This window comes from Mizuhopecten yessoensis, unplaced genomic scaffold (genome assembly GCF_002113885.1).
Source record: "Mizuhopecten yessoensis strain PY_sf001 unplaced genomic scaffold, ASM211388v2 scaffold2929, whole genome shotgun sequence".
In the NCBI taxonomy this organism is placed as follows: domain Eukaryota; kingdom Metazoa; phylum Mollusca; class Bivalvia; order Pectinida; family Pectinidae; genus Mizuhopecten; species Mizuhopecten yessoensis.
This window is the reverse complement of record NW_018404790.1, coordinates 610282-636936: the sequence shown is the minus strand read 5'-3', so window position 1 is coordinate 636936 and position 26655 is coordinate 610282. Positions and strand designations below refer to the sequence as shown.

At 38.0% G+C, this 26655-nt stretch overlaps 1 protein-coding gene across 6 annotated transcripts in view; it reads left to right on the top strand.

Moving 5' to 3' along the window:
• Nucleotides 1-26116, top strand: part of LOC110446691 — a 48596-nt gene extending 22480 nt beyond the window's left edge. For 5 of the 6 annotated variants that reach the window (XM_021491970.1, XM_021491972.1, XM_021491973.1 and 2 more), the window contains 18 exons: nucleotides 4499-4633; nucleotides 5246-5357; nucleotides 6414-6610; nucleotides 6951-7100; nucleotides 7613-7802; nucleotides 8201-8313; nucleotides 8559-8720; nucleotides 9134-9346; nucleotides 9888-10018; nucleotides 10178-10338; nucleotides 11121-11263; nucleotides 12262-12443; nucleotides 12974-13091; nucleotides 13977-14149; nucleotides 14670-14828; nucleotides 15594-15809; nucleotides 22217-22809; nucleotides 24865-26116. In XM_021491970.1, the coding sequence (XP_021347645.1) occupies nucleotides 4499-4633; nucleotides 5246-5357; nucleotides 6414-6610; nucleotides 6951-7100; nucleotides 7613-7802; nucleotides 8201-8313; nucleotides 8559-8720; nucleotides 9134-9346; nucleotides 9888-10018; nucleotides 10178-10338; nucleotides 11121-11263; nucleotides 12262-12443; nucleotides 12974-13091; nucleotides 13977-14149; nucleotides 14670-14828; nucleotides 15594-15809; nucleotides 22217-22809; nucleotides 24865-25210 (3494 nt within the window). In that variant the 3' untranslated portion in view covers nucleotides 25211-26116. The remainder of the gene's footprint in view (nucleotides 1-4498; nucleotides 4634-5245; nucleotides 5358-6413; nucleotides 6611-6950; nucleotides 7101-7612; nucleotides 7803-8200; nucleotides 8314-8558; nucleotides 8721-9133; nucleotides 9347-9887; nucleotides 10019-10177; nucleotides 10339-11120; nucleotides 11264-12261; nucleotides 12444-12973; nucleotides 13092-13976; nucleotides 14150-14669; nucleotides 14829-15593; nucleotides 15810-22216; nucleotides 22810-24864) is intronic. The other variant, XM_021491971.1, reaches the window with a different exon arrangement.
• The last annotated feature ends 539 nt before the right edge of the window (nucleotides 26117-26655 follow it).

Below are 26655 nucleotides of genomic sequence, written 5' to 3'. Positions count from 1 at the left end.
AAAAAAAAATCATGATCATAAATATTTTCACACACGAAAACATCAATTTTTTCAGTATATCAAATTAAGATTAAGAGTAATATTTGTGAGTCTCGGCAAAAGGTAATGTATTATAATGCTACCTGTCACTGTCATTGTACATTGATGGTACCACATTATCACCCCCCCTCACACTCCTTAACTACGCCTACATCAACCTGCAGTAGTTTCACAGCATGAGTGTAAAGGTTCCTAAGCATCAAATTATGCATATAGAGAAGAAATTTATAACCAGACCCCAACTCTTAGCTACTAATAGTACTTGTAAATACAACACCTCCAATTCAACTGATAATGGAAGCATCATTATATGGTATTGAATCATCATGCGATCTACGTTTCATTGTTCAAGTTCTGATCATGTGATCTTTACCTTATCTCTCCAGTTCTGATCATGTGATCTTTACCTTATCTCTCCAGATCTGATCATGTGATATTTACCTTATCTCTCCAGATCTGATCATGTGATCTTTACATTATCTTTCCAGATCTGATCATGTGATCTTTACCTTATCTCTCCAGATCTGATCTTATGATCTTTACCTTATCTCTCCAGATCTGATCATGTGATCTTTACCTTATCTGTCTAATTCTGATCATGTAATCTATACCTCATCTCTACAGTTCTGATCATGTGATCTTAACCTTACCTGTCCAGTTCTGATCATGCGATCTAATGAATCGCTTCAGTTCTGATCATGTGATCTATACCTCATCACTTCAGTTCTGATCATTTGATCTTAACCTTATCTGTCCAGATCTGTTCATGCAATCTACTGAATAGTTTCAGTTCTGATCATGTGATCTTAACCTTATCTGTCTAGATCTGATCTTGTGCTATATCTCAACAATCTAGTTCTGATCATGTGATTTATCTGGACAATTTAGTTCTGATCATGTGAGCTACCAACATTCTGATCATGTGATCTTTACCTCAACACTCTAAGTTCTGATCATGTGATCTTTACCTCAACACTCTAGTTCTGATCATGTGATCTTTACCTCAACACTCAAGTTCTGATCATGTGATCTTAACCTCATCAGTCAAGTTCAACTAAATTCAAAACCATACTAATAAACCTTTAGACTTCAGTCCTGTATAGAAATGTACTGGCATGTTTTAGCACAACTGTATTCTCTATCTTATCTTAGTTCATTGGATTAGTTATTTGTAACTTTGTATGACACAGCAGATGTACACTTATATGACACAACAGATGTACACTCATATGACACAACAGATGTACACTCATATGACACAACAGATGTACACTTGTATGACACAACAGATGTACACTTGTATGACACAACAGATGTACACTCGTATGACACAACAGATGTACACTTGTATGACACAACAGATGTACACTCGTATGACACAACAGATGTACACTTGTATGACACAACAGATGTACACTCGTATGACACAACAGATGTACACTTGTATGACACAACAGATGTACACTCGTATGACACAACAGATGTACACTTGTATGACACAACAGATGTACACTCGTATGACACAACAGATGTACACTTGTATGACACAACAGATGTACACTCGTATGACACAACAGATGTACACTTGTATGACACAACAGATGTACACTCGTATGACACAACAGATGTACACTTGTATGACACAACAGATGTACACTTGTATGACACAACAGATGTACACTTGTATGACACAACAGATGTACACTTGTATGACACAACAGATGTACACTCATATGACACAACATATGTACACTTGTATGACACAACAGATGTACACTCGTATGACACAACAGATGTACGCTTGTATGACACAACAGATGTACACTCGTATGACACAACAGATGTACATTTGTATGATACAACAGATGTACACTCATATGACACAACAGATGTACACTTGTATGACACAACAGATGTACACTTGTATGACACAACAGATGTACACTTGTATGACACAACAGATGTACACTTGTATGACACAACAGATGTACACTTGTATGACACAACAGATGTACACTTGTATGACACAACAGATGTACACTTGTATGACACAACAGATGTACACTTGTATGACACAACAGATGTACACTTGTATGACACAACAGATGTACACTCGTATGACACAACAGATGTACACTTGTATGACACAACAGATGTACACTTGTATGACACAACAGATGTACACTTGTATGACACAACAGATGTACACTTGTATGACACAACAGATGTACACTTGTATGACACAACAGATGTACACTTGTATGACACAACAGATGTACACTTGTATGACACAACAGATGTACACTTGTATGACACAACAGATGTACACTTGTATGACACAACAGATGTACACTTGTATGACACAACAGATGTACACTTGTATGACACAACAGATGTACGCTTGTATGACACAACAGATGAACACTTGTATGACACAACAGATGTACGCTTGTATGACACAACAGATGAACACTTGTATGACACAACAGATGAACACTTGTATGACAACAGATGAACACTTGTATGACACAACAGATGTACACTTGTATGATACAACAGATGTACACTTGTATGACACAACAGATGTACACTTGTATGACACAACAGATGTATACTTTTATGATACAACTTGTATGCACACAAACTGGTGTATGTTTGAGGTCAAGTAGTGTAGAGATGTTAGAATGTAGGTGATATTCCTGGTGTTTGTTGTGGTAATTTGACCTGTATGGGTTTCCTTAGAAATTTGCACAATTTTGACCATGCATGATGATGAATGAAATATTTGCACACAAAGGTGAAACTGTCACTTAGTCTAGTTTTCTGTTCAATTAAAATAAAGATACAAAGTAAGACCTACGACCAGGCATCCTTGTTGTTTGACTAAATACTTAAACTACCAAGTTTTATTTTTGTCTTCATATTCTCAGCCATTATTGTGGATACAGCATCATGTACATATTATGATTGTTTATAATAGAAAAATGGTTAAATAGGTTACCTTATCCTGACGATTTAAGTTATAGATGGCAACATTCCCAAAAATATCATTAAATTGCAAAAAACTATATATGCAAAAATGTATACCAGTAAACTCTCACCTAGTCAAGCTTTCACCCTACACTAGTCAAATCCCTATTCACCCGCTGTTTATTTCACCCCTTCCATCAGAATAATGAATTGCGTTTATATTTAACAATACATTGTAATCATAAATTAAGACATGTTCATGTATATATATATTTATTATACAGTAAAAGATATGGTCTCTGTAAATTGACACAATTTGTTTGTCCAAGAAGTATGTACTATACCTCAACAATAAAAAATATCCTAAATGGTATAGTGCTAACATTTGAAACAAAAAAAGACAATGAAAGCAGTTGATATCACTTGTACTCATCTTATACATGTGCTATGTAATCTGCGAATACTGTGAATAATCTTGATACAATTACCATGTCCTCCACGTCAGGCAGGCTATATCTCCACCCAGGGTCAGATGATTCACTCCCCAGGGTCTGATGATCCACTCCCCAGGGTCAGATGATTCACTCCCCAGGGTCGGATGATCCACTCCCCAGGGTCAGATGATCCACTCCCCAGGGTCAGATGATCCATTCCCCAGGGTCAGAGGATCCACTCCCCAGGGTCAGATGATCCATTTCCCAGGGTCAGATGATCCACTCCCCAGGGTCAGATGATCCACTCCCCAGGTTCAGAGGATCCTTTCCCCAAGGCCAGATGATCCACTCCCCACGGTCAGATGATCCACTCCCCAGGGTCAGATGATCCACTCCCCAGGGGCAGTTGATCTATTCCCCAGGGTCAGAGGATCCACTCCTCAGGGTCAGAGGATCCACTCCCCAGGGTCAGAAGATCCACTCCCTAGGGTCAGATGATCCACGCCCTGGGGTCAGATGCTCCACTCCCCAGGGTCAGATTATCCATTCCCAAGGGTCAGAGGATCCCCCCCCCAGGGTCAGATGATCCGCTCCCTGGGGTCAGATGATCCACTCGCCAGGTTCAGAGGATCCACTCCTCAGGGTCACATGATCCACTCCCCAGGGTAAGAGGATCCACTCCCCAGGGGCAGATGATCCACTCCCCAGGGTCAGATGATCCACTCCCCAGGGTCAGATGATCCACTCCCTGGGGTCAGATGATCCACTCCTCAGTATCAGAGGATCCACTCCCCAGGGTCAGATGATCCACTCCCCAGTTTCAGAGGATCCACTCCTCAGGGTCAGATGATCCACTCCCCAGGGTCAGATAATCCATTCCCAAGGGTCAGAGGATCCACTCCCCAGGGTAAGATGATCCACTCCCCAGGGTCAGATGATCCACTCCCCAGTGTCAGAGGATCCACTCCCCAGGGTCAGAAGATCCACTCCCTAGGGTTAAATTACTTTTTGGTAACAAGTCAGGTATTTTGTACCTGTTGCATTCTAATTTACAGGTGAGGAGGAGAAAAAAGGAGTGAAGGGGATAGTTTTACGTCAGTCTAAGAGTTACACAAAAATGCAGCCCAAGAAATGCCAAGATACCCGTGCCATCCCAACACAAGTGACCTTTTGTACAAAACGGAAAGAAGGTTGGTTATCACAGATTTATCTCCCGATAGTAAGAGCTGTAGAGTACAATTTAAATTCATAATTTTCACATTAAACTTATACATGGAATGTAATTTACCATTGAGAAAAGTAACATACCTGCATCAATATATAATCATTCAACGTTCATGAAATTACATCATTATGTACTCGATAATGTATTATATCGGTATGTAATCATCAAGATGTACTGTAATTACATATGCATGTAATTATTAAACACTTATGTAATTACCCATATATGTAATCATTTAACACTAATGTAATTACATATGTATGTAATCATTAAATAGTATTGTAATTACACATGTATGTAATCATTAAACAATATTGTAATTACACATGTATGTAATTATTTAAAAAAGTAAAATTTAATTAAATCTGTATGATCTCAGTAAACAGATATATGTAATTATATCAGCACATACTCATGATATAAATTGTTTGAAAATTGGTAAAAAAATTGAATTGTTGTAATTCACTTTATAAGTCTGATGAAAGCAAAATGATAAGATTCATGAAAGCAACAAGACACTACGTCTTTTTTGATATTTCTTGTTTTGAATAGTCTTTTAAATATCTTGTATTCGCAGCAGAAAAGAATGATGCTGAGAAACCACCATCTCCGAGGGGCAGAGCTGAGTCCCCAACCCCCAAAACTCTAGTGGGCGTGTCCAACAAGAAACTGGATTCACAGGATGGCAGGTAGGAATAATTTGGTTTATAATTCATTATACAATTATGAACCTTTGTGCTGGTGAATATGATGTGATATGAACCTGAAAAAGTGATATTGACAGAGGCGTAGCCGAGGTTCATATCACATCATATTCACCAGCACAAAAAAACCATAACTGATTATTATATGCCCCAACAATAAGATTTTATATAGTTAACATTTACTTGAACGAGCCTCCGTGTAAAATTTAGCCAGGGTTGAATCCAACTGTTCGGTTTTCGGAGACATTGTTAAGATTCTTTTGCCTAAGGTAAGCATGGAGGACACGCACTGTTTTCGGTGTCCTTTTTATGTTACCAGCACCTTTATCTTCGAGTAGTTTGGGACTTTTCAGATGTAACGGAGGCGAAGAGTTCGACAAACGCCATCTTCTGTTTTCGTCTGACATATTGCGTTCCGGTCTAACTGCGCATGCACCACAACAGTTTCCGGGGAATTTCCATATAGGCTATATTTAGAAATCGATATTCACCGGGTAACCAGTCTACATGAGTTTTTGAGGACTGGTCACGTGTATAGGATCCGGCCAATGTGATTGCGAGAAAATTTCAAGCAAATAATAATACTTGATAGCATATAAATAATGTGTTTATATCAATGTTTGTTGTAAATTATAGACCAAGATATCTGCATTTCTAGCGGTGCTGGAAAATTCTATCCAACCCACGGATCTGGATCGCTTACATGCGCAGACTGGCGGGGGAATTATAGTGACCTTTCTGGGTCACGCTATTTGTTCGTGACATCATTTTATGACATTTTGGGGTCAGTCGGGGTCATTGATGTCATTAACAATTGTCATCCTGGCTTCATATGCTAATGAGAAAGGTGTGGACGGTTTACAACTTTACTGGAAGAGCAGCGGTTTTTACAGGGTTTAGGTAATAAGCAAGAAATAGAATCAGCCTCGGGTCTCCTGCTCAATATTTTATCCATTGGGCTTTGAATTACCTTTTCCACACCTCACATCAGGGATGGATTCTATTAATACATCACATGTTCCTGTTATTTTGTCCTTTCAGAGGGTCTTTCAGCAGGCTGGGGAGACTCGCTGGGGCGGACCCCGCACCATCCTCATCCCCTAGGGGTAGGGAATCGGTGCACAGTAAGATGAGTTCTGACAAAATGAGTCAAAAGTCACACACATCCAAAAAAAAGGCAAAAGAGGATAAGAATGCATCACCCTCGGGACGCAATGTCAAGTCAGCAGAATCGGCAGGTAGGTCAGGGGTCATGAAGAAAGAGGTCAGAGGCCTAGGTCGAATAGGAAATGCAGGGTGTTATAAGGGGTCAGAGGTCAGGGTCAGATAGAAATAGGTCAGAGGTCAGAAAATTATGAGTCGATATTAATACAGATTAATTACAAGATATGGATTTGTGTTGTTATTGCAGTATTTTTGTTAGATAACAATACAATATTGATTTGAGCATCAAGACAAACATGAGTAGTACCATCTTACAATTGAAATCTATAACCGTAATTAAGTAAATTCAGTAGATACATGTATGCTTAGGTGGGGACTAATTATGCTGTTGTTTGATTTTGTTACATGGTGCAGGGTCCAGGATTGAAGCTTTGAAGGAAGTCCAAAGATTAAAGAGACAAAAAAAGTCTGAAGCTGCCCACCAGGCAGCCCAGCAGGCTGCTGAACAGATCTTCAAGTTTGGAACATGTATGATTCCAGTCAGGATGGCTAACTTCTTCACAGGTACTGTCAGTATATTAACATCACTGTCTTAAATATTAGTCAAGAATCCATACTTCTTTAAACCTAACCCAAATGGTATATTCATATATATACATTGCTGAGATTTATATATCAGTATTGTCTTTACACTTGACTGTTGACCTTAATTACAGGTGTGCTGAGATTTACATATCAGTATTGTCTTTACACTTGACTTCTGACCTTGATTACAGGTGTGCTGAGATATACATATCAGTATTGTCTTTACACTTGACTTCTGACCTTGATTACAGGTGTGCCGGGATTTACATATCAGTATTGTCTTTACACCAGACTTTTGACCTTGATTACAGGTGTGCTGAGATTTATATATCAGTATTGTCTTTACACCTGACTTCTGACCTTGATTACAGGTGTGCTGAGATTTACTTATCAGTATTGTCTTGACACCTGACTTTTGACCTTGATTACAGGTGTGCTGAGATTTACATATCAGTATTGTCTTTACACCTGACTTCTGACCTTGATTACAGGTGTTAAGAGCATAACAAGCCGTCTCACTGAACCAGTAATGGGCGTAGAGGACTGTTTTATAAGTCTTAAAGTGGACGGGCCGATCATGTCCGAGAAACAGAGACTGGAGCTCAACCCAATGATCATTAAGATTCACTCCTGTACCAACCTACCTGACTCTCCAATCACCTACCCGGAACTCAAAATGAGGTGAGACAAGGCACCGTGTATCTCTAATGCCTGTTTTTAAGATTAGAATCTATTCTGTGTGATGCAGGAAGCATGAGGCAGCTGTACTGAGTGCTTAACTTTAGAAATCTTATCCGAGGAATAAGATATCTGTAACTGTATAACAGAGGATTAATTGTTTTTCACCATATTTTCCTGTGGCAAAATCGTGTTGTAATTAGTGAACACCAATGCATTGTGCAATCATCAAAGGTACAGGAATTGTGTGACATACCACAAATTCTGTCAGATAAAGTTTTTGGTATCAGTTTTGTTTTCAAATTCTATTTATAAATTACTCTATCTTCTTTTAAGATAAACCATTGACAAACAGAAATATGAAAACATATTAATTTCGATCAATTTCGTTACTTTTTCAGATGTAAGCCTGCTTACTGTAAATACGAATTCTTCAAGCAGCCTGTCCACTCAAGTGAGGGACGGGAACATGCTCGGAACATATACTGGGATGACGTCAACGTGGTCCTCACTGGTAGGTCCATTCTCACATCATTTATGGCATGCCCTAGCATTGATGGTTCTGTGACAGGAGTAACTACAATTCTCCGTTATAAGCTGTTCTTCAATCATAGTAGAACTCTGCATTTGGGGATTAAAAAAAATCGGGTACCAAAGAAAAGCTTAGGAAATTATGAAACAAAAAATACTTTGGGCTGAAGTGTTTTTTTTTACTTTTTGCAAAACAACATGAATTGTTTACTCTCTTTTTTCCCCCAGGTACCCTAGATCCGTCTGAGCTTCGTCAATATCTCAACGGACCCCCTCTGGAGATCGAGGTACATGATCGAGATCGCCGGGAGGAGGACGTCAACCTCAAACCCACTCTGTTTGGAGATGATTTGGAAGATGAGAAGATCAGCAATGTTGGCACCATCACAAGTAAGTCAGGGGAAGTTTCCAGTTTCACAAACAATCCTTCACTTAAATTCTTTAACTGAAGTTTTCCTATCTGAAGACATTGCTGAAGTTGAGTAAAATTTCCTTGAATTGAATTTTTTTTTCAATTCCAGAAATGTTTCTCAATGAAAAATTGACCTTATTTGATCCTGTCACTGACATTACTTGACACTGTCATGCCCAGGGGTGTAGGATAGGGAAATTCCACCCGAGGGTTTTTCAAATTTGGTAAAACCCGTGGCTTTCAAACTTTTTCTCACTAAATAATGGGAATATAGATTTTTGCTCCTTTTCATTTTGCATCTGTACTATATACTAAGTGTGTTAGTTTCACAGATGTGACCTTTGTATCATTCTTTGTTATCTGTAACCTTGACCTTGACTATGATTGACAGGTCGGAGGACCCTACACAACCCATTCACGGGGAGAAACAAACCATGGGACCCGTATGGTACAGCCAAGGTCGACCTGTCTGAGCTCCTTCTGGGCCACAAATACCTTCACATCAAGGTACCACTTCACAGTTGTGGCACCCCTGAGGTCCTTGGCTCCGCGGAGGGCAGTGATGGAAAGCTGGTGGGCTTCCCAGGGGCTGTCGATGGACCAGGTATACAAACGTTTACATGTGGATCTCATTTTCATATCCTCCCCACTTCTCGAATGAACAGTGACATATTTTAGTAGCACTGGTTCTTCTTCTGTTGATGATATGATCATTTCAGGCTGTAACTTTCAAACTGTAAAAGTTGACTTGATGAAACTTGAAATACAATGTAACTTGAAAATTTAAAGTGAAATCTTGTCTGCTTCGCATATTTTAAATCATTGAAGATGTTTTTATGAAACTTGTAACACCTGGTTCACCAAAATAAGTTTTGCATCACACTATAATCTGGTCACTGGGATATTCATTTCTAGGTTTAACTTGTCAAAGTATGGATATTGGCTGAAATGGGGAGACATGTTTCGTTCCAATCTGAACATGAATGTTTTGTAAGAAATGTATTTTTAGTTGATATTTAATTGGATGAAATCTTCTGTATATAAAATGAGAAATTTATTTTGGTATACACTGCTGTTCAGTTTCATAAGTGAAATTGACCTAGCTGCTGTAATGAAATTGACGTAACTATGTATGATACTTGCAGTGGACAGGCCCATATCTGGCGGTCACTATGTCAGTTCTAATACCATGATGAAGATTAAGGTGGAGCTGGCCCATCCGCTGACCACTCCGGACAAGGTGGCTGACGGTAAACCCATTGAGTCCACCAGGGAGGTAAATATCACAAGTCATATATCTGAAAATGTACTATTATTTCTATTAAATATATCCTACCATTAAACAGCTTGTAGGTATTCCATATTCTGCAATATCTTGGTCATTTTGTGATGAGGTAAATATTTTCTACTTACGGTGTAATCTATTTGTTTGTAGTGTCCGTTCGGGAGAATTGTGTTTATATTTGACTACAAGAACACGACCCTGCTCCATCAGCTACAGAACCTAGTTACCGACGTCAACGCCGAAGCTCTGGAGCTGGACGATATGCCACAACACGTCATCAATGCTGCACTGTCCACCTACAAGCTGTCTATGTAAGTATTTACATTTTCTTAAATATTTATTATTGATAAATATCAACAAACAAAACAGCATCATGATTAATAGAAATGAATTTAAACTTTTGGAAAAGCTTCTGGTTCCTTGGATCATAAAACAGCTTTAGACCTGAATCCAAATTTAAAATGTAAATAAAACAAGTTTTTTTCTTGGAAGTTACTCTTATTTGGGTGAATTCTTCCATATTTACATCTGAATATGTAATGTACATATATGTAAAATGATCTTTTTTTTATGAAGATTTGTAATAATAAACATTGTTCGAGTTTGAACTCTTTCATGATGCTGAGGCCAGTAGTAGCTACGGTACCAGGTTAAGGGCTAGCTGGCTGGGTATTATGATATATTTGTCGCCCTCACTATAGGGAAATACATTTTTTTTGTTTCTCCGAGGTTAATTTTGTCCATGAGGGCGAAACCTAAGTGAAACATGACTAATCAAGGAGAAACAAAGAATCACGATTTCCTACTGCAAGTGCAATAACTAAAAAAAGTTTTTTTTTTTTTACACAATAGTAGAGATGATAAGATTGACGCGCCGTTGTTGTCATCTGCTTCCCTCATTCAGATCTAGGTTGTGATGGCTCTTAGCGATTTTTCTAGAAAGCCTCTGAATAACGGAAATACGATCGGGGAAACTTGAGTGCATGAGGACGACATGATGTTTTATTGCGCCGTCATGTGACCAATATCATCTAACCAAACACACTGTTATAAAGATAAGGTATAATTGTATTATTTGATGTTCTGTCACCAGGGAACAGCAACAGAGCAGGACGCTGAACATTATAACAGGGTTTCAGGTGATGGATAGTGTGATGCATCTGTTCATGTTAGAAGGGCTTCATAATCGTGCCATCAAGACACTGTGGAACTTACTACCAAAACAGGAGAAATCAGGTGAGTGAAAGGCTAAATAAGGAAAGGGTCAGGTCATGTCAGGTCAGTGGCAGGGTCAGGTCATGTCAGGTCAGTGGCAGGGTCAGGTCAGTGACAGCTGGGTCAAGTCAGGTCAGTGACAGGGTCAGGTCAGTGGCAGGGTCAGGTCAGTGGCAGGGTCAGGTCATGTCAGGTCAGTGGCAGGGTCAGGGCAGTGACAGGGTCAAGTCAGGACAGTGGCAGGGTCAGCTCAGTGACAGGGTCAAGTCAGGACAGTGGCAGGGTCAGGTCAGTGACAGGGTCAAGTCAGGACAGTGGCAGGGTCAGGTCAGTTACAGGGTCAAGTCAGGACAGTGGCAGGGTCAGGTCATGTCAGGTCAGTGGCAGGGTCAGGTCAGTGACAGGGTCAATTCAGGTCAGTGACAGGGTCAAGTCAGGTCAGTGACAGGGTCATGTCAGGTCAGTGGCAGGGTCAAGTCAGGTCAGTGACAGGGTCAAGTCAGGTCAGTGACAGGGTCAAGTCAGGTCAGTATTAGTGGCAGGGTCTAGTCATGTCAGGACAGTGACTGGGTCAAATAAGGACAGGGTCTAGTCAAGTCAGGTCAATGACAGTGTCAAGTCAGGTTAGTGACAGGGTCAAGTCAGGTCAATGACAGTGTCAAGTCAGGTCAGTGACATGGTCAAATAAGGTTAAAATAAGGAAAGAGAAGTTAGCAAACTATCTTAAAAGGATTTAAGCTAAATTGTGATCTGGACAAATGAAATATCAGTACTTATGTGGGAAACAGTAGGTTGAACACCTTTCCTGTGCTTGGGTCAATATTTCTTGTAAATAATGAATTATTTAAGGCTTATACAATGTATTGCAGTTGCAGTTTCATTGTAGACAGGTATTTGACTGATACTTTATATACATAGAATAGTTGATATTATGGTATATAAAGACAACAATTTTAGTTTATGAACATTTATATGTGTTTATTATTCATTTAAATAAATCTTTTTGTTTGTTTTCTCAGATGTGAAAGTGCTGTACAATTCTGACATGAACTTCAGTGAGCGCCTGTACGGGCCCTTAGATGTTGACCTGTGTCGAGTCAAGCTACACGAGTCTCTGACCCAGATAATCCAGCAGCCTCTTCTATATGTGAGGGACATGGTCCCAAAGGCCTGTTTTGAGGCCCTCATCAGGATCTACGAGGTGAGACCCCAGTAACAAACACATCTTGACAGCTCGGTACTCATGGTAATGTTCAAAGATCCTCAGTCTAAGATAAAGATAAATAATTGTCTGCATTAGAGTTTTCATACAAGTTTTGACATGTACTTATATTGACTAAAACAGATGTGCTGTAATATTTACAATATGAATAGCTAATCTCCCTTCTGTTGACAACCTTGACATATATAAATGAAATTGACAATGTTGACCTACATTATTGTAGAATACATTTTAAACCCTGACCTACAATTTTTCGATTAAACAACCTTGACCTATAATATAGATAAATTTGATAACATTGACCTTCATAACATAAAAAAGATTCATGACCTTGACTTGCAGTATAGATTGGAATCATAACCTTGACTGGCAGTATAGATTAGAATCATGACCTTGACTGGCAGTATAGATTGGAATCATGACCTTGACTGGCAGTACAGATTGGAATCATGACCTTGACCTACAGTTCTATAGAATAAAGTTACAAGCTTGAACCCTATGTTTTGCAGTTGACCAAGTTGGACCAGATGAGGAGTGTTGTGAGAAATGATCTGTTCCCTAAAGCAGACATGGTCATCTCGATGAGTAAGGAATTTGGTGTGCCCCTCACCCAGGCAGACTTTGAAGGTAGGTTCCCACACCAGGATGAGTCACCATATATATACAATATGTCTGTAATACGTCCCAAACTCCCATGAGTAAGGACTTTGGTGTGCCCCTCACCCAGGCAGACTTTGAAGGTAGGTTCCCACACCAGGGCAAATCATTAGATATGATGTCTATAATAGGCTCCCGACTCAATACAGATCTCACTTCATTGTATTCTTTCATTGATCGTGTGATGTCAGATTTTGGTTTAAGATATTAAACAGCTGATTATCTTTTTGGTAAATTTTAAGTTAAGATCAAAAACAAAATGGACAGGAAGGAAAAATAAAGAACAGGGCCAGTTAACAATTTTGTGTGGCAAAATGAGGAAACACAGTCAACAATCTAGTTCGGTTCTATCTTCAAATCCAGTTCCCCTGTGACACTTGCTGTGATTTTCTACCGTAAAAGTCATGTTTAATTTTGATTGCTGTATTTGGAGAGAATTTTTTTATGGTAGAATCCATATTTGATCATACCAGGTATAAATTTTACTTTTCACAGCGGAAATAATTTGTACAGTAATCTGTGAATTAACTGTCCATGTTATGATGGCTGTGCTGTTATTACGGATGACAGATGTTAATTCACCCTTTGTACAGTAAATATAGATTCTGTCACGAAAAATAAAAAGCTCCAATGATATTAAAACTAAGTGGTGGATAGTTTGGTATGTAAGATCTGCGCTCGATCATCACACGTAAAATCTGATCCCGTATCACCAAGTATGTCTACGGTTTTGTAACGTCAATTCTTCAAATGTTTTAAAGGCCATTATATACATGTGACAAAAGCCGATAATTTCCCACAAAGTGTAATGTATATTTATGTGCAGTAAGATGTTTCTTGTGTGAAAATTTTCAGAACTTCAGCCGGAGGAGGAGAAACAACAGGAGACAGAGGTGCAAGTCACGCACTACGATTCCTTTATCAGGGAGACTAGTCGACTATGGACGCCAATAGACCATTACAACAAGGAGTATGTGGAGCGTCTTGTGGCTCGCGAACAACAACACAACTTCATATATGAAAATAAGGTAAATACTCGATTAACCAACAACAACGACGACGACGAAAAATTAAAATTAAAATTCATTCATAAAAATATGGTAAAGATTTTCAACTCCCCAACACATAAATGAAAACACAAATTTATGCGCAAAAAATAAGGTTATGATACTCACTAAGGGGAAGAAGATAACGGCAAACCGTTGTTCGCAAATATTTGTGGACATTGTTGTGATGATATAAAGTTTTTCATTGTAAAATTTACTATGTCATGGATGGAAAGAGTCCAGAATTGTAGCATGTTTTGCTACATATACTTTTGTTAAAGGTGTATAAAAAATAAGCCTACCTATCAATTTTGTATTTGCTTAATTTTGGTATGCAAAAAATTATCACCACTGTTTGCTTTGAAAATAACTGCAGTCAATTTCAGTTATCATTTTTTAAAAATACAGTCGAGAATAATACTACAATTTGATTTAATTTCTAGTTTTGTGTGTTGATTGTGACAGGATCAAGCTAAGTAGTGTGATGTTTCTATAATAACAGGAAGACATCAGAAATGCTAGTGAGATAAATAAGAAGGAAAAAGAGATGAACAAAGTCCCGACGATCCATGCCGACGTAAACGTTGCTCACAACTACAGTTCTCAAACGCTCAACTCTACAGAGCTGGCCAAGGAGAAGCTCCGGCAGATGCTGGCTGAGGTAAGACGGGGATTCAGTAGACTAATTTAATCTTTCCCCCACCTTGAGGGAAAGACGAAAAAAAAATCTCAATCCACAGAGTAAGATTCTTAAACGTCCAGCCCGAGGCTTTGTTGAAGGCCAGACTTTTAAGAATTCCTGAGAGTAGATATTTGAGAGTATTTTCATGCAATGTAAAGATTTCATAATTTCGAGTAAATACAGAGTTCAATGTTGACGTGAGGTCATGCAATTTTTATGGCAGGGGAGTCCATCCCCCCCCCCNCACCCCCCTTTACCCTAGGGTAAGACAGCAATATCTTTCTCTGCCAGTGTGGATTTCTCTGTCTAATTAGGGAGAATATATTATCGCTTTTAACTGTTCACAAGTCAATGAGAGTTGAAGTTCTAATAGACATAGTTCTGTGCCATACTAGTTTGTCTTAGATTACTGGAGGTGCAAGACCTCAAGGACTGTGTCCTCTCTCAAAACGATTCATCAGAGGTCATGAGAATGAAAAGGATTTTCGAAACACACTTAAGAACAGGGAGAAATATTGTCTGCCTACCGTAATGTCAAACTTGTAGCTAAAGGAACTCTCAAAAACAAAGAAAGTCCTCAAAGTACCGACAAACATTATTTCAGCTTGGTTTTACATTCTAAGTATTATAAGAAGTATATCAAGTTGTTCCCTGTCGACTACCGTATATATTTAACCCCTTTGGTAGACCCTACCTATATTTTCACTAACCACTGTACCTGAGCCCTGGTTAATTGTGTTGTAGCACCCTGACACGCGGTACACTTATTGCCAGGACTATCACCATTCTATGACTGTTGTCCCAGTCAACGTGGAGGCTTTGAAGAAGCAGGCCCAGGAGGAGGCCAAGGCGCGCTGGAAAACAGATTCGGGATGGATCTACCCTGGCATGAAGACAATGCAGGAATGTAATGTACACCCGGGGCGTCCGAACACTGCCAGGGTCGAGGAGCTGACGGAGGTATGTCGTAGGCAAATACTCATACATTGTTGATCTCCTGGGGGAGAAGACATCATACACCAAGATATATATATATTAAATAAATATCCATTTATAGCTGTACATGATAGTTTTGATGGACAGAGAGTTTAATTTCAGAATCTCCTTACTCGTAATTTCAAAATTGAGTAATCGTGATTTGTGTAGTTTGGTCCAAAGCATGACATTATATAGGTTAATTGGTTGGTGCATAAAACATTTTACATTCATCCCACCTAGAGCCTGATATCCTCATGATGCATGTACTGGTGAAGGGAATACTCCCTATATAATCTAAGATCCTATTTAGAAGAAATCCAGTTTTTTGAATTTGCCTCTATTTGAATATCATCATGTACAGTTACATATTTTTTTTAAAATAGCATTGTTAATATATTATGACATGTGTAGTTACTAAAAAAAAGTCATCAATTTCATGGTCCCTAATTTTTGCTCATTTGCCAAATTTTTCATATTTGCGGGATCTATATTTTGCAGATTTCAGGTCGAGTGTCTATAGCACATACCTGTACTTTCATGTTTCTGTGTTTATTTCATGTGTTGTACCTTTTTCGTGGACAAATTCTTACTTTGAAAATCTCAGATATTAGAGCCCCATAAATTAAACCCTTTACAGAATTTCATATTGTATCGTATTGTATGAATGTGATTGTTATATATAAATGGTTGATGTGATGTGGTACTGAAATGTACATGTTTTTCTGTGATGTATACGATGAGTTTTGTTGACATGTTGATGTGCATTGTTTATTACAGAAGGTTCAAATTCATGTTATATGGGTAAATAATATACTGTACGTAAATGTAGTTAACAGAACAACAGCAATATATACTAGAGATGTGGACAGTATGCCACACATACAGGCTTCTAATTCTTTAATTTTAATTTCATAATTTTATATAATATAAACATTGCTTCCCCCCCTCCTATGTTTACCATCCAGGTTCATTAAGAATAAGGCTGTGTTTAGAATAGGCTTAATGTTAGGTAAATAAATTCACTGTAAACATGATCATTTTAGCGGTAACTTGCCAATTTTTAGCTGGTGTTCGGCAAAACTGTTCAGAGCATGCTAAGCTTTATAATGATTGACAAATTACTGTAATTTTGGGATATATTTGAAAACATATAAATATTATCGTTACAAAAACCACATGTAGTGTTAGATTAGATGATCACATATGTGCACTAGACATTTTAAAAAATAGTATAGTATGGTTTATTTTTTTAAATATGTTTTGAACAAGTGGTCCCCCTAGTTGTCTTATTTTGAAACAACCGAGGATGGTGAATGCTTCAAATACATCTTCAAAACTTTCATACCTTGACCGAGGGGGACATCTTTGTCTGCATGAAGACATCTCCAAACCTTAGATACCTCCAAAGAGGGAGATTTTTGTCTGTACATATCCCGAAGATCTGATTACTGTCTGCAGAGAAGACCTTAATTGTTTGCCGCTCATTTCCAAACAGGGCAGTTATATATGTTTGCTGACATTTTGTTTCAGTTTGTGCCGTTACAAATTGATTTAAATTTATCCTCATTGTTTTCTTCTATAAATCTAGAAGTGATGATCCACAAAAAGGACTTGGGGCATCAAGTGTAATTTTTGGCCTCATAAGAAGTAAAAATTTCAACTTGAATTTATTTACCTATTTTTGATATAAACATCATATTGGTATAATTGGGGCTGTCTTTCTTGGTGCAGATTTTTTTCAACGTACATGCGTAGATGTCCTACCATAGCAACAAAATAACATTGCTATGCAGAGATAGTCAAAATGTGATGGTTTTGGACAGTTAGCATGCAGAAATGAAAGCCACCGCATGTAACAGACAAAACTTCCTTTCTACGAATAACACCTGTATGACAATACTAAAGCATGTCAAATATTTCTTTGTTTGTTGCATGCGTAGGCTTTCAAAAATTTAATATTTTTTAGTTAATTTCCTTCAATTTTCAACCAAATAGCGTACAAAAGACAATATTCACACATTTTATTATGAAAATGCGGGTTTATGTCTCTCTTTGTAATGCCATATCTCCTATACAAGTTGTCGATTGAATTTGAAATTTCGTATTTGCGGACTTCATTTATTAGCTCACCTGCCCGAAGGGCAAGTGAGCTTATGTTATGGTGCGGCATCCGTCGTCCGTCCGTCCGTCCGTCGTCCGTCTGTCCGGCGTCAATTTTTTGCTTTAAACAACTTCTTCTCAATAACCCAAAGGCCCAGGGTACTGATATGGGGCCTGTAGCATGCTGGGATGAAGGGCTACCAAGTTTGTTCATATAAATGACCTTGACCCACTTTCAAGGTCACAGGGGTCTAATGTCGTAAAATCTTCAAACGACTTCTTCTCAATAACCAAATGGCCTAGGAAGATGATATTTGGCCAGTAGCATGCTGGGATCAAGGGCTACCAAGTTTGTTCATATAAATGACCTTGACCCACTTTCAAGGTCACTGGTGTCAGATGTCTTTAAAATCTTCAAACAACTTCTTCTCAATAACCCAAAGGCCCAGGGTACTGATATAGGGCCTGTAGCATGCTGGGATGAAGGGCTACCAAGTTTGTTCAAATGAATGTCCTTGACCCACTTTCAAGGTCACAGGGGTAAAATATGTTAAAATCTTCAAACAACTTCTTCTCAATAACCAAAAAGCCCAGGGTACTGATATTGGGCCTTTATCATGCTGGGATAAAGGACTATCAAGTTTATTCAAATGAATGACCTTGACCAGCTTTCGAGGTCATAGGGGTCAAATGTTGTAAAATCTTCAAGCAACTTCTTCTCAATAACCAAAAGGCCCAGGGTACTGATATTGGGCCTGTAGCATGCTGGGATGAAGGACTATCAAGTTTGTTCAACTGAATGACCTTGATTCACTTTCAACCTAATGTCCTTGTTCAACAATCAAGGTCAGAGGCATCATATGTTTAAATCTTTTAATAGGTTCTTATGAAATCTTAAGATTACAAGTGTTAGATTAATAACAGGTGAGCGATGCAGGCCCATTGGGCCTCTTGTTCAAGATTACAAACATAACTAATAGAAAATCCCCGATAAGGGCACAAATGACCCTCAACGCCCCTAGTCCTTTGCTACTACAGTACATGTATGTTTACAGTATGTACTGTGTCATATGGGGATTTCAGCATTGTCCGATAGATTGGTTTAACTCATTCACCCCTGAAATTCCATAATGAACTATTCCAACTTTTGAGTTGGAAGAGTTCAAATGTGTCTTCAGGTGTGAATGAATTAATGAAAACCAGTGTCAGGTAAACTTAGCTTTAAATGTCATTTATTATAAATATCAATGTGATATTCTACCAACCATTGTTCCACGAGACGTTAAGTCTGTACTATTTACAACTGTTTGTTGAACATACGGATAAAAACATGGTTGTGTACGTGTAGTTCCCAAATATTGGCCCAACTCACCCCAGAACTAAATTGCCACAAATCTTACGCTAGGATTTGCTCTAAAACTCGCATCAGCATGTGCAATATAAACTCAACAAATTTACCATGTTTGTGGATTAATCAACAAATTATTACTCTTTCTTTTGATGAAAAGTGTATCTTCCTTGTGAAACGTATGTCATATCTTTGATGCCCCATCACTTTAAAATGGGGGAGGGTATAGCATTATACCCATGCCTATCTTATTATGTCCATTTCCGACTCGGAGTCGTCGCTTGACAAACTTATTTCTTAACAGATTTCAATCAAACTTTATACAAAGGTCAAGTATGAGAATACTTTGCATGTGCTTGTATTAAAGAGTTCCAAGGTCAAGGTCACCACTACTAGTACTGTTGATAGAAATTTGTTGACCAGTTTGATAACTATCATTCCCCAGGCATTATTACTGAACAGATATTTGTCAAAATTTATATAAAATTCAAATATGAAAATACATGTAGGAATATGTGTAGGCCAACCATTTCAGTGTCATTACTCTAGAGAAAAAAAAAGTTGCTAGACAGATTTTGACCAAACTTTGCATTGACATGGGGGGGGGGGGGGGGGGGGGCCTTCAGGTCTTTCATATATAAACTTTATTTATTTTACAACAATTATGAAACAAGTTATTTCAACTGATATTAATCACTCTTGTTGGCCCGGATGTTAGCCCGCAGGAGGGTGGGGGGGTCTTAGTGTGGGAGGAAACCGGAGTACCCGCAGATAAACCTACATGGTCGGGCAGGTGACCCCAAACCTTTTCACGTCCGATCGGGGAATCAATTAAACCCTGGTTGCCTTGGTGAAAGGCAAGTGTGCTATCCACTGCGCCACCCAACCACCCTAACAGGTCTTACAGAAAATCAGTTTTGTGAAAGTATTTTCTTGGCTGGCGGTACTCGTTAGGTTTGAGTTCTTCATCCTGCAGTACATCAAAGCAAGAATATAATCGGTGCAGGTTGCTTCTGATAAAGCTGGGATTTTTTTCATTGATGTATTACCACATGGACAGCTAGCTGTTGATGTGTTTGATGTAAAATGTTTGATAGAAAAAGACCAAATTTATCCCCAAAAAATAGAAATAAGGGGACATAACTCTGGGATTTTGTCTTTGATTCAACTGAGGTCGATTTTGATATAGATCATAAATATAAGGTCTTTCAGCTTGGATCTAAATTTTCAACTTATTTCTTTTTTTTCCAGTTTTGATGAATTTTGACAAATTTTCACAAAATGGAAAACAGTGTAATTTTCCTTTCCTTCACACTCTCAAACTTCTATTAGAATTCGTTTTTTGAGATATTCATATTTTCCTTTTTTTTGCCTCAAACAAAACTATATAACAACAAAAAGTTTAATGAAATTGATGTACCTGGTGCCAAATAATCACATATCAACATTATCATAAGCAACCTACACAGATAGCAGAAAGTAATTGGACTAAAAATGACACTTAATGGCTATAAAATGGCCATGGTTTTAGGTAACTATATGTACTACCGTTTTAATGTGTTTTGATACTTATCAACAATAATTGACAGTTTGATATAAAAAAATGCATGTTTAAGAGTAATCAATCCTAGTCACACTAATATCATGTGTTAATTGATCTTATACTTCAATCATGTACCAGAACTTGGTAGAAATATTTTTTCATGCAATTAAATGCCACTGAACTGTCGTAAGTTGAAATTAATGTTATTTTTTGCTCACCCAAACATATTTTTTTTTCTGTGTTAAAAAAATTCAAATGTTCAGAGATTCGGAGTTAAGGACGTATGTTACTGCAATAGGGTAGTGGTACTGTTGTGGATCACAGTAGAACACTGCTACCTACCAGGTGCCTGTGAAGGAATATCTGTCTCTTAATCCTCTGCATGATCCCATCCCACAATGTATACCCATCTAGTATCTTAAATAGACTGAGAGGGAAACTTGTATTTTTCTTTTTTTATGACAATATGCAGCAGAGCAAACGTCATGATGGGTTTACAAAAGTATTTCATTTAGTTTTCAAAATCACCAAATATAAGTCACTATCAAGAAAACAGAATTTCATTTTGTATTTTCTATAAATTTTCTTTTTTTTTTCCTTTTTTTTCTCTCCAAAAGTTTAGTACATGTACTTGAGATTTGCAAATTCTTGGGCATATAACAGGCTTTTAAGATACTTGTCCATCCAAAATCACTTCTATTATTAAAAACAAAGCTTGTCGTCAACGTTTTAGATTTTCAATAAATAACATGTGTATGTGATTTATATGATGAGATTATTTAGTTTACCACTATCCCTCTGTAGATTATCCCCAGTAGTGTCAGTTAGATATCCTTTACCTACCAGTGTTTATATATTTCTCTTTTTTTTTTTTTTTATATATATGTACCCGGTATATCCAATATTTGCCTCTTTTACATTATAAACGGATCACCTTTACCTAGGTCAGATAGTGCCTCCTTTGCAGCAATGATGGAAGCACTTGTCAAAATCCGGAATGATTTAAAAAAAGATTCATTTATTTTTATTAACGAAATTTATACAATTTAATGATTTGAAAATAACCATAACCATTTAATTGCTATTTTTGTCAATGAAAGGTTTTGGTATTTAGATTGAATTTATGTTTGGTCATATTTTTTATAATTTGTAAATTGGATCAAATTTTAAAATGATAAATATACATATGTTATTATGTTATATCACGGACTTAGATAACTGATTCAGTGGTTTTATATCTTTAACAATTTTTGTTAATATGTTGAAACTGGTGTAGTCAATTTTCAGAATGATTTTGGATGAAAAGATTGAAATAATTTTATACTTTTGTTACGATAATCATGAAGTGTTAGGAACTGTAAAGAAAATGGTAATAATCTAGTCCTGTTGTGTTTGTAGCCGTGGAGAGAGAATATCCTGCATGTGGGCATGCTACAGCCTCCGTTGGAGCGTGACTGCTTTCCCTGGGATGCGCGTCAGTTGGACATGGAACTGTACCGCCGACCTAAACATTTGTTTGGAGATGAGCCTGTCACCATCCATCTGGCTGGCCAGAAACTGAAGAAGGAACGTCTAGATGACTTACGGAAAGATTTTGAAAAGTGGCGGTCAAAGCAGGTGGTTGACGATACTCGACAGTACTTCCATCGCTGCCTCATGGAGACCGAACTCAACGACAAGGGTCAGAACCAGGTTGATAAGCTACAAGGATTACTGAAGGACAATCCCGAGAAACTGTCTCTCCGCAGATCAGGCCTGCGTCTCAGGAACGTACCACCATTGAACGTGGTACTCAACCCTAGTGTAGACATAGAGGCAAGACTGATGGGACTTCCCACTCACCCTGCAGTCGAGGGAGAGGGCTACGAGAAAATCAAGGGGTTCAAACCAGGTCCCTTTGAGGCACAAAGCTGGAACCTGGAGAGGAACAAAATACCAGCCTACGATTATGAACACGACCTATTCATGGATAGAAAGGGCTTTGATTTTAAGTAAGTAGAAGATTTTAACCTTTTCTGTCATGTCTCTGATTATTACCTGTTAAGACTGGACATTGTGTCATCGATCATCTAGTATATCACCAGTATGACTGGACATTCTGTAATCGGTCATCTAGTATCCCAACAGTATGACTGGACATTATGTAATCGGTCATCTAGTATCCCAACAGTATGACTGGACATTGTGTCATCGATCATCTAGTATCCCAACAGTAAGACTGGACATTATGTTATCAGTCATCTAGTATCCCACCAGTATGACTGGACATTATGTTATTGGTCATCTAGTATCCCACCAGTATGACTGGACATTATGTAATCAGGCATCTAGTATCCCAACAGTATGACTGGACATTTTGTTATCGGTCATCTAGTATCCCAACAGTATGACTGGACATTGTGTAATCGGTCATCTAGTATCCCACCAGTAAGACTGGACATTATGAAATCGGTCATCTAGTATCCCAACAATATGGCTGGACATTATGTAGTCGGTCATCTAGTATCCCAACAGTATGACTGGACATTATGTAATCGGTCATCTAGTATCCCAACAGTATGACTGGACATTATGTCATCAGTCATCTAGTATCCCACCAGTATGACTGGACATTATGTCATCGGTCATCTAGTATCCCAACAGTATGACTGGACATTGTGTCATCGGTCATCTAGTATCCCACCAGTATGACTTGACATTATGTCATCGGTCATCTAGTATCCCAACAGTATGACTGGACATTATGTAGTCGGTCATTTAGTATCCCAACAGTATGACTGGACATTATGTAATCGGTCATCTAGTATCCAAACAGTATGACTGGACATTATGTAATCGGTCATCTAGGATCCCACCAGTATGACTGGACATTATGTAATAGGTCATCTAGTATCCCAACAGTAAGACTGGACATTATGTTATCGGTCATCTAGTATCCCACCAGTATGACTTGACATTATGTAATCGGTCATCTAGTATCCCACCAGTATGACTTGACATTATGTCATCGGTCATCTAGTATCCCACCAGTATGACTGGACATTATGTTATTGGTCATCTAGTATCCCAATAGTATGACTGGACATTATGTAATCGGTCAACTAGTATCCCAACAGTATGACTGGACATTGTGTCATCGATCACCTAGTATCCCAACAGTATGACTGGACATTATGTAATCGGTCATCTAGTATCCCAACAGTAAGACTGGACATTATGTTATCAGTCATCTAGTATCCCACCAGTAAGACTGGACATTATGTTATCGGTCATCTAGTATCCCAACAGTATGACTGGACATTGTGTAATCGGTCATCTAGTATCCCAACAGTATGACTGGACATTGTGTAATTGGTCATCTAGTATCCCAACAGTATGACTGGACATTATGTAGTCGGTCATCTAGTATCCCAACAGTATGACTGGACATTGTGTAATCGGACATCTAGTATCCCACCAGTATGACTGGACATTATGTAATCGGTCATCTAGTATCCCACCAGTATGACTGGACATTATGTAATCGGTCATCTAGTATCCCAACAGTATGACTGGACATTATGTGATCAGTCATCTAGTATCCCACCAGTATGACTGGACATTGTGTAATCGGTCATCTAGTATCCAACCAGTATGACTGGACATTGTGTCATCGGTCATCTAGTATCCCTCCAGTAAGACTGAACATTGAGGATGCGACAGACTGTCAGAGAGAACTGTGAACTATATCACAAATCACGTAACAGTAGAGCTCTGTACAGTTTGGCGAAGTTTGGTAGTGTTTTGTAGACATATACAAAAACACATATAACCATTGGTCTTAGTAGTAAATATATTTGTTATAAATGTTTATTGTTTGTGAACATTTATAGAAATTGAAAATCAAATGACGATGCTTTGTCGCCATGACGGTCTTATCAACATCGAAGACCTCGGAAACCCTGTAATGTCAGCATCTGTCCCAAACAAGTTTTATACAGCCCTAATTTTAGGGGATTTTTTCATAGAATTTTTTTTTTTACAGAAATCTGTTTCTTATTTTTCAGTCCCAGATACAAGGAACGGAATAAATTATGGAAACGGACAATTAATCCCTTGAAGGATGACGAGCGCGACAATCACCTTTTCCGTATTCCAGATGACTACCAAAGGTTCGGGAAACCTCGACCAGTATTTGATGTTGATCCCACCCCTCCAACCGTCACCGAGACCAAATCCATCCTCAGATCTCCAGGCAGAAACACCAATCAGAGTGGCGTCACAATGTCTGCAGACCCTGTGTACCGCCGCTCAGTCAATCCCCTTCAAACGTCGTCAGCCATGTTGACCTCTAACCCTTCCCTACCCAAAGTTGTCCAACAGTCCAAGCAGATGGAAACCTTAGTCAACTGATGCTGAGAAGTTTTGTCGAGTTGTGAAGCTGATAACATGGCTCAATTTGTCAGGAATATCTTTATTAAGCATATTTTTTTTACAATCTACTTTTTAGGTACAGTAATACCTGTCTCGAGATACATGAGAGGCTTGAATGGCCACTTTTGCTGGCTTGTAAGACAAATTCTGCTCTAGTTGTAAGTTTTCAGTATTACAATTAATTAATCCATTAATGCTATGAAATATATTTTTCAGATTATTGAAAAGCATATAATCATTTATATGTGATTGATTTTTGGTTTGAATCTATTTCGTGCAAGGTCAAATCTCTATACATTTTACTTCTGTTTCAAGGTTAATAGTTCTATTATGCTTATAAAAGAAAATTTGTTGAATTATTTGAATTTTTGCTCAGTCTTTCATTCAATGTTTACCTGTTGATTAGAAGTTCTGTGTGTTAAAATTGTCTGCCACAAGTTCCTGAGTGCTCGTGAGGAAAGTGTAGTTCTTCCGGAGTTTATTTACCTCTGTCTGGTATACGGAGGCTGGTTTAGCTTGAAACACACTACTGCTGGATTTTGTTTGTAATGTACATGTTAGTTGCCGATGAGTCGAGTCCAGTGGGATATCACCATTGATAGAGCGTCTGTGATATTTATAATTCTACCGTAATTACGGGGCATGTAATGTCTCGAATCGATTATTACAAAAAGTGTATTATGTAAATATATTTTCCTGTATGGTGTACAGAGCATGCATTAAGTGTATGTGTACATATTTACTCCCAACAGTATGCAGGGCACACTAGTTCTGTACATTGCCTCAGCATTACTCACAAGTATGACCGTAACGGAAATGACTGTTAAAAACTTAATTTGTAACGAAATTACTATTGGTATCTCAATAAAATATCAAGGAGTCAGATTCAGACATTGAATATAATTGGTTGGAAAAACAAAGAATATCAGTAATTTTAACGGATTTTCAAACTTGGTCAGTTTTGCGGGATCTATATTTCACGGATTATAGGTCTAGAGGCCAGTGCACATACATGGATTAAATTCCTACGAATTTGGCGAGTTTTGTTTTTCCATGTAAAAAACGTAAACACAGAAAGCACGAAAAGTAGAACCCAGTGGTGGAAAAAAAAACTTTGCATAAAACATACCAGTCAGCATTTACATTCTCCTTGAAAAAGGGTCTTCTGTAAAATATCTTTTTGATATTTTCAGATTTTTTAAAAAGTATTTATTCAAATTTTAGCTGGCAAATCTGTACAGAATGATTATTGCAACTGTTGAGTGTAAATTTTTTTTATGTATTATATTATATTCTGTACATTATGCAAAACTGCTGCTCCAAATCAGTGGAAAAACCTGCTGTCTGTAAAAAGTTATTTATAGCATGTTACGTTGAATGCTGTAACATGGTAGTATTGGTAGAGAATCTTTGATGTTATTGTC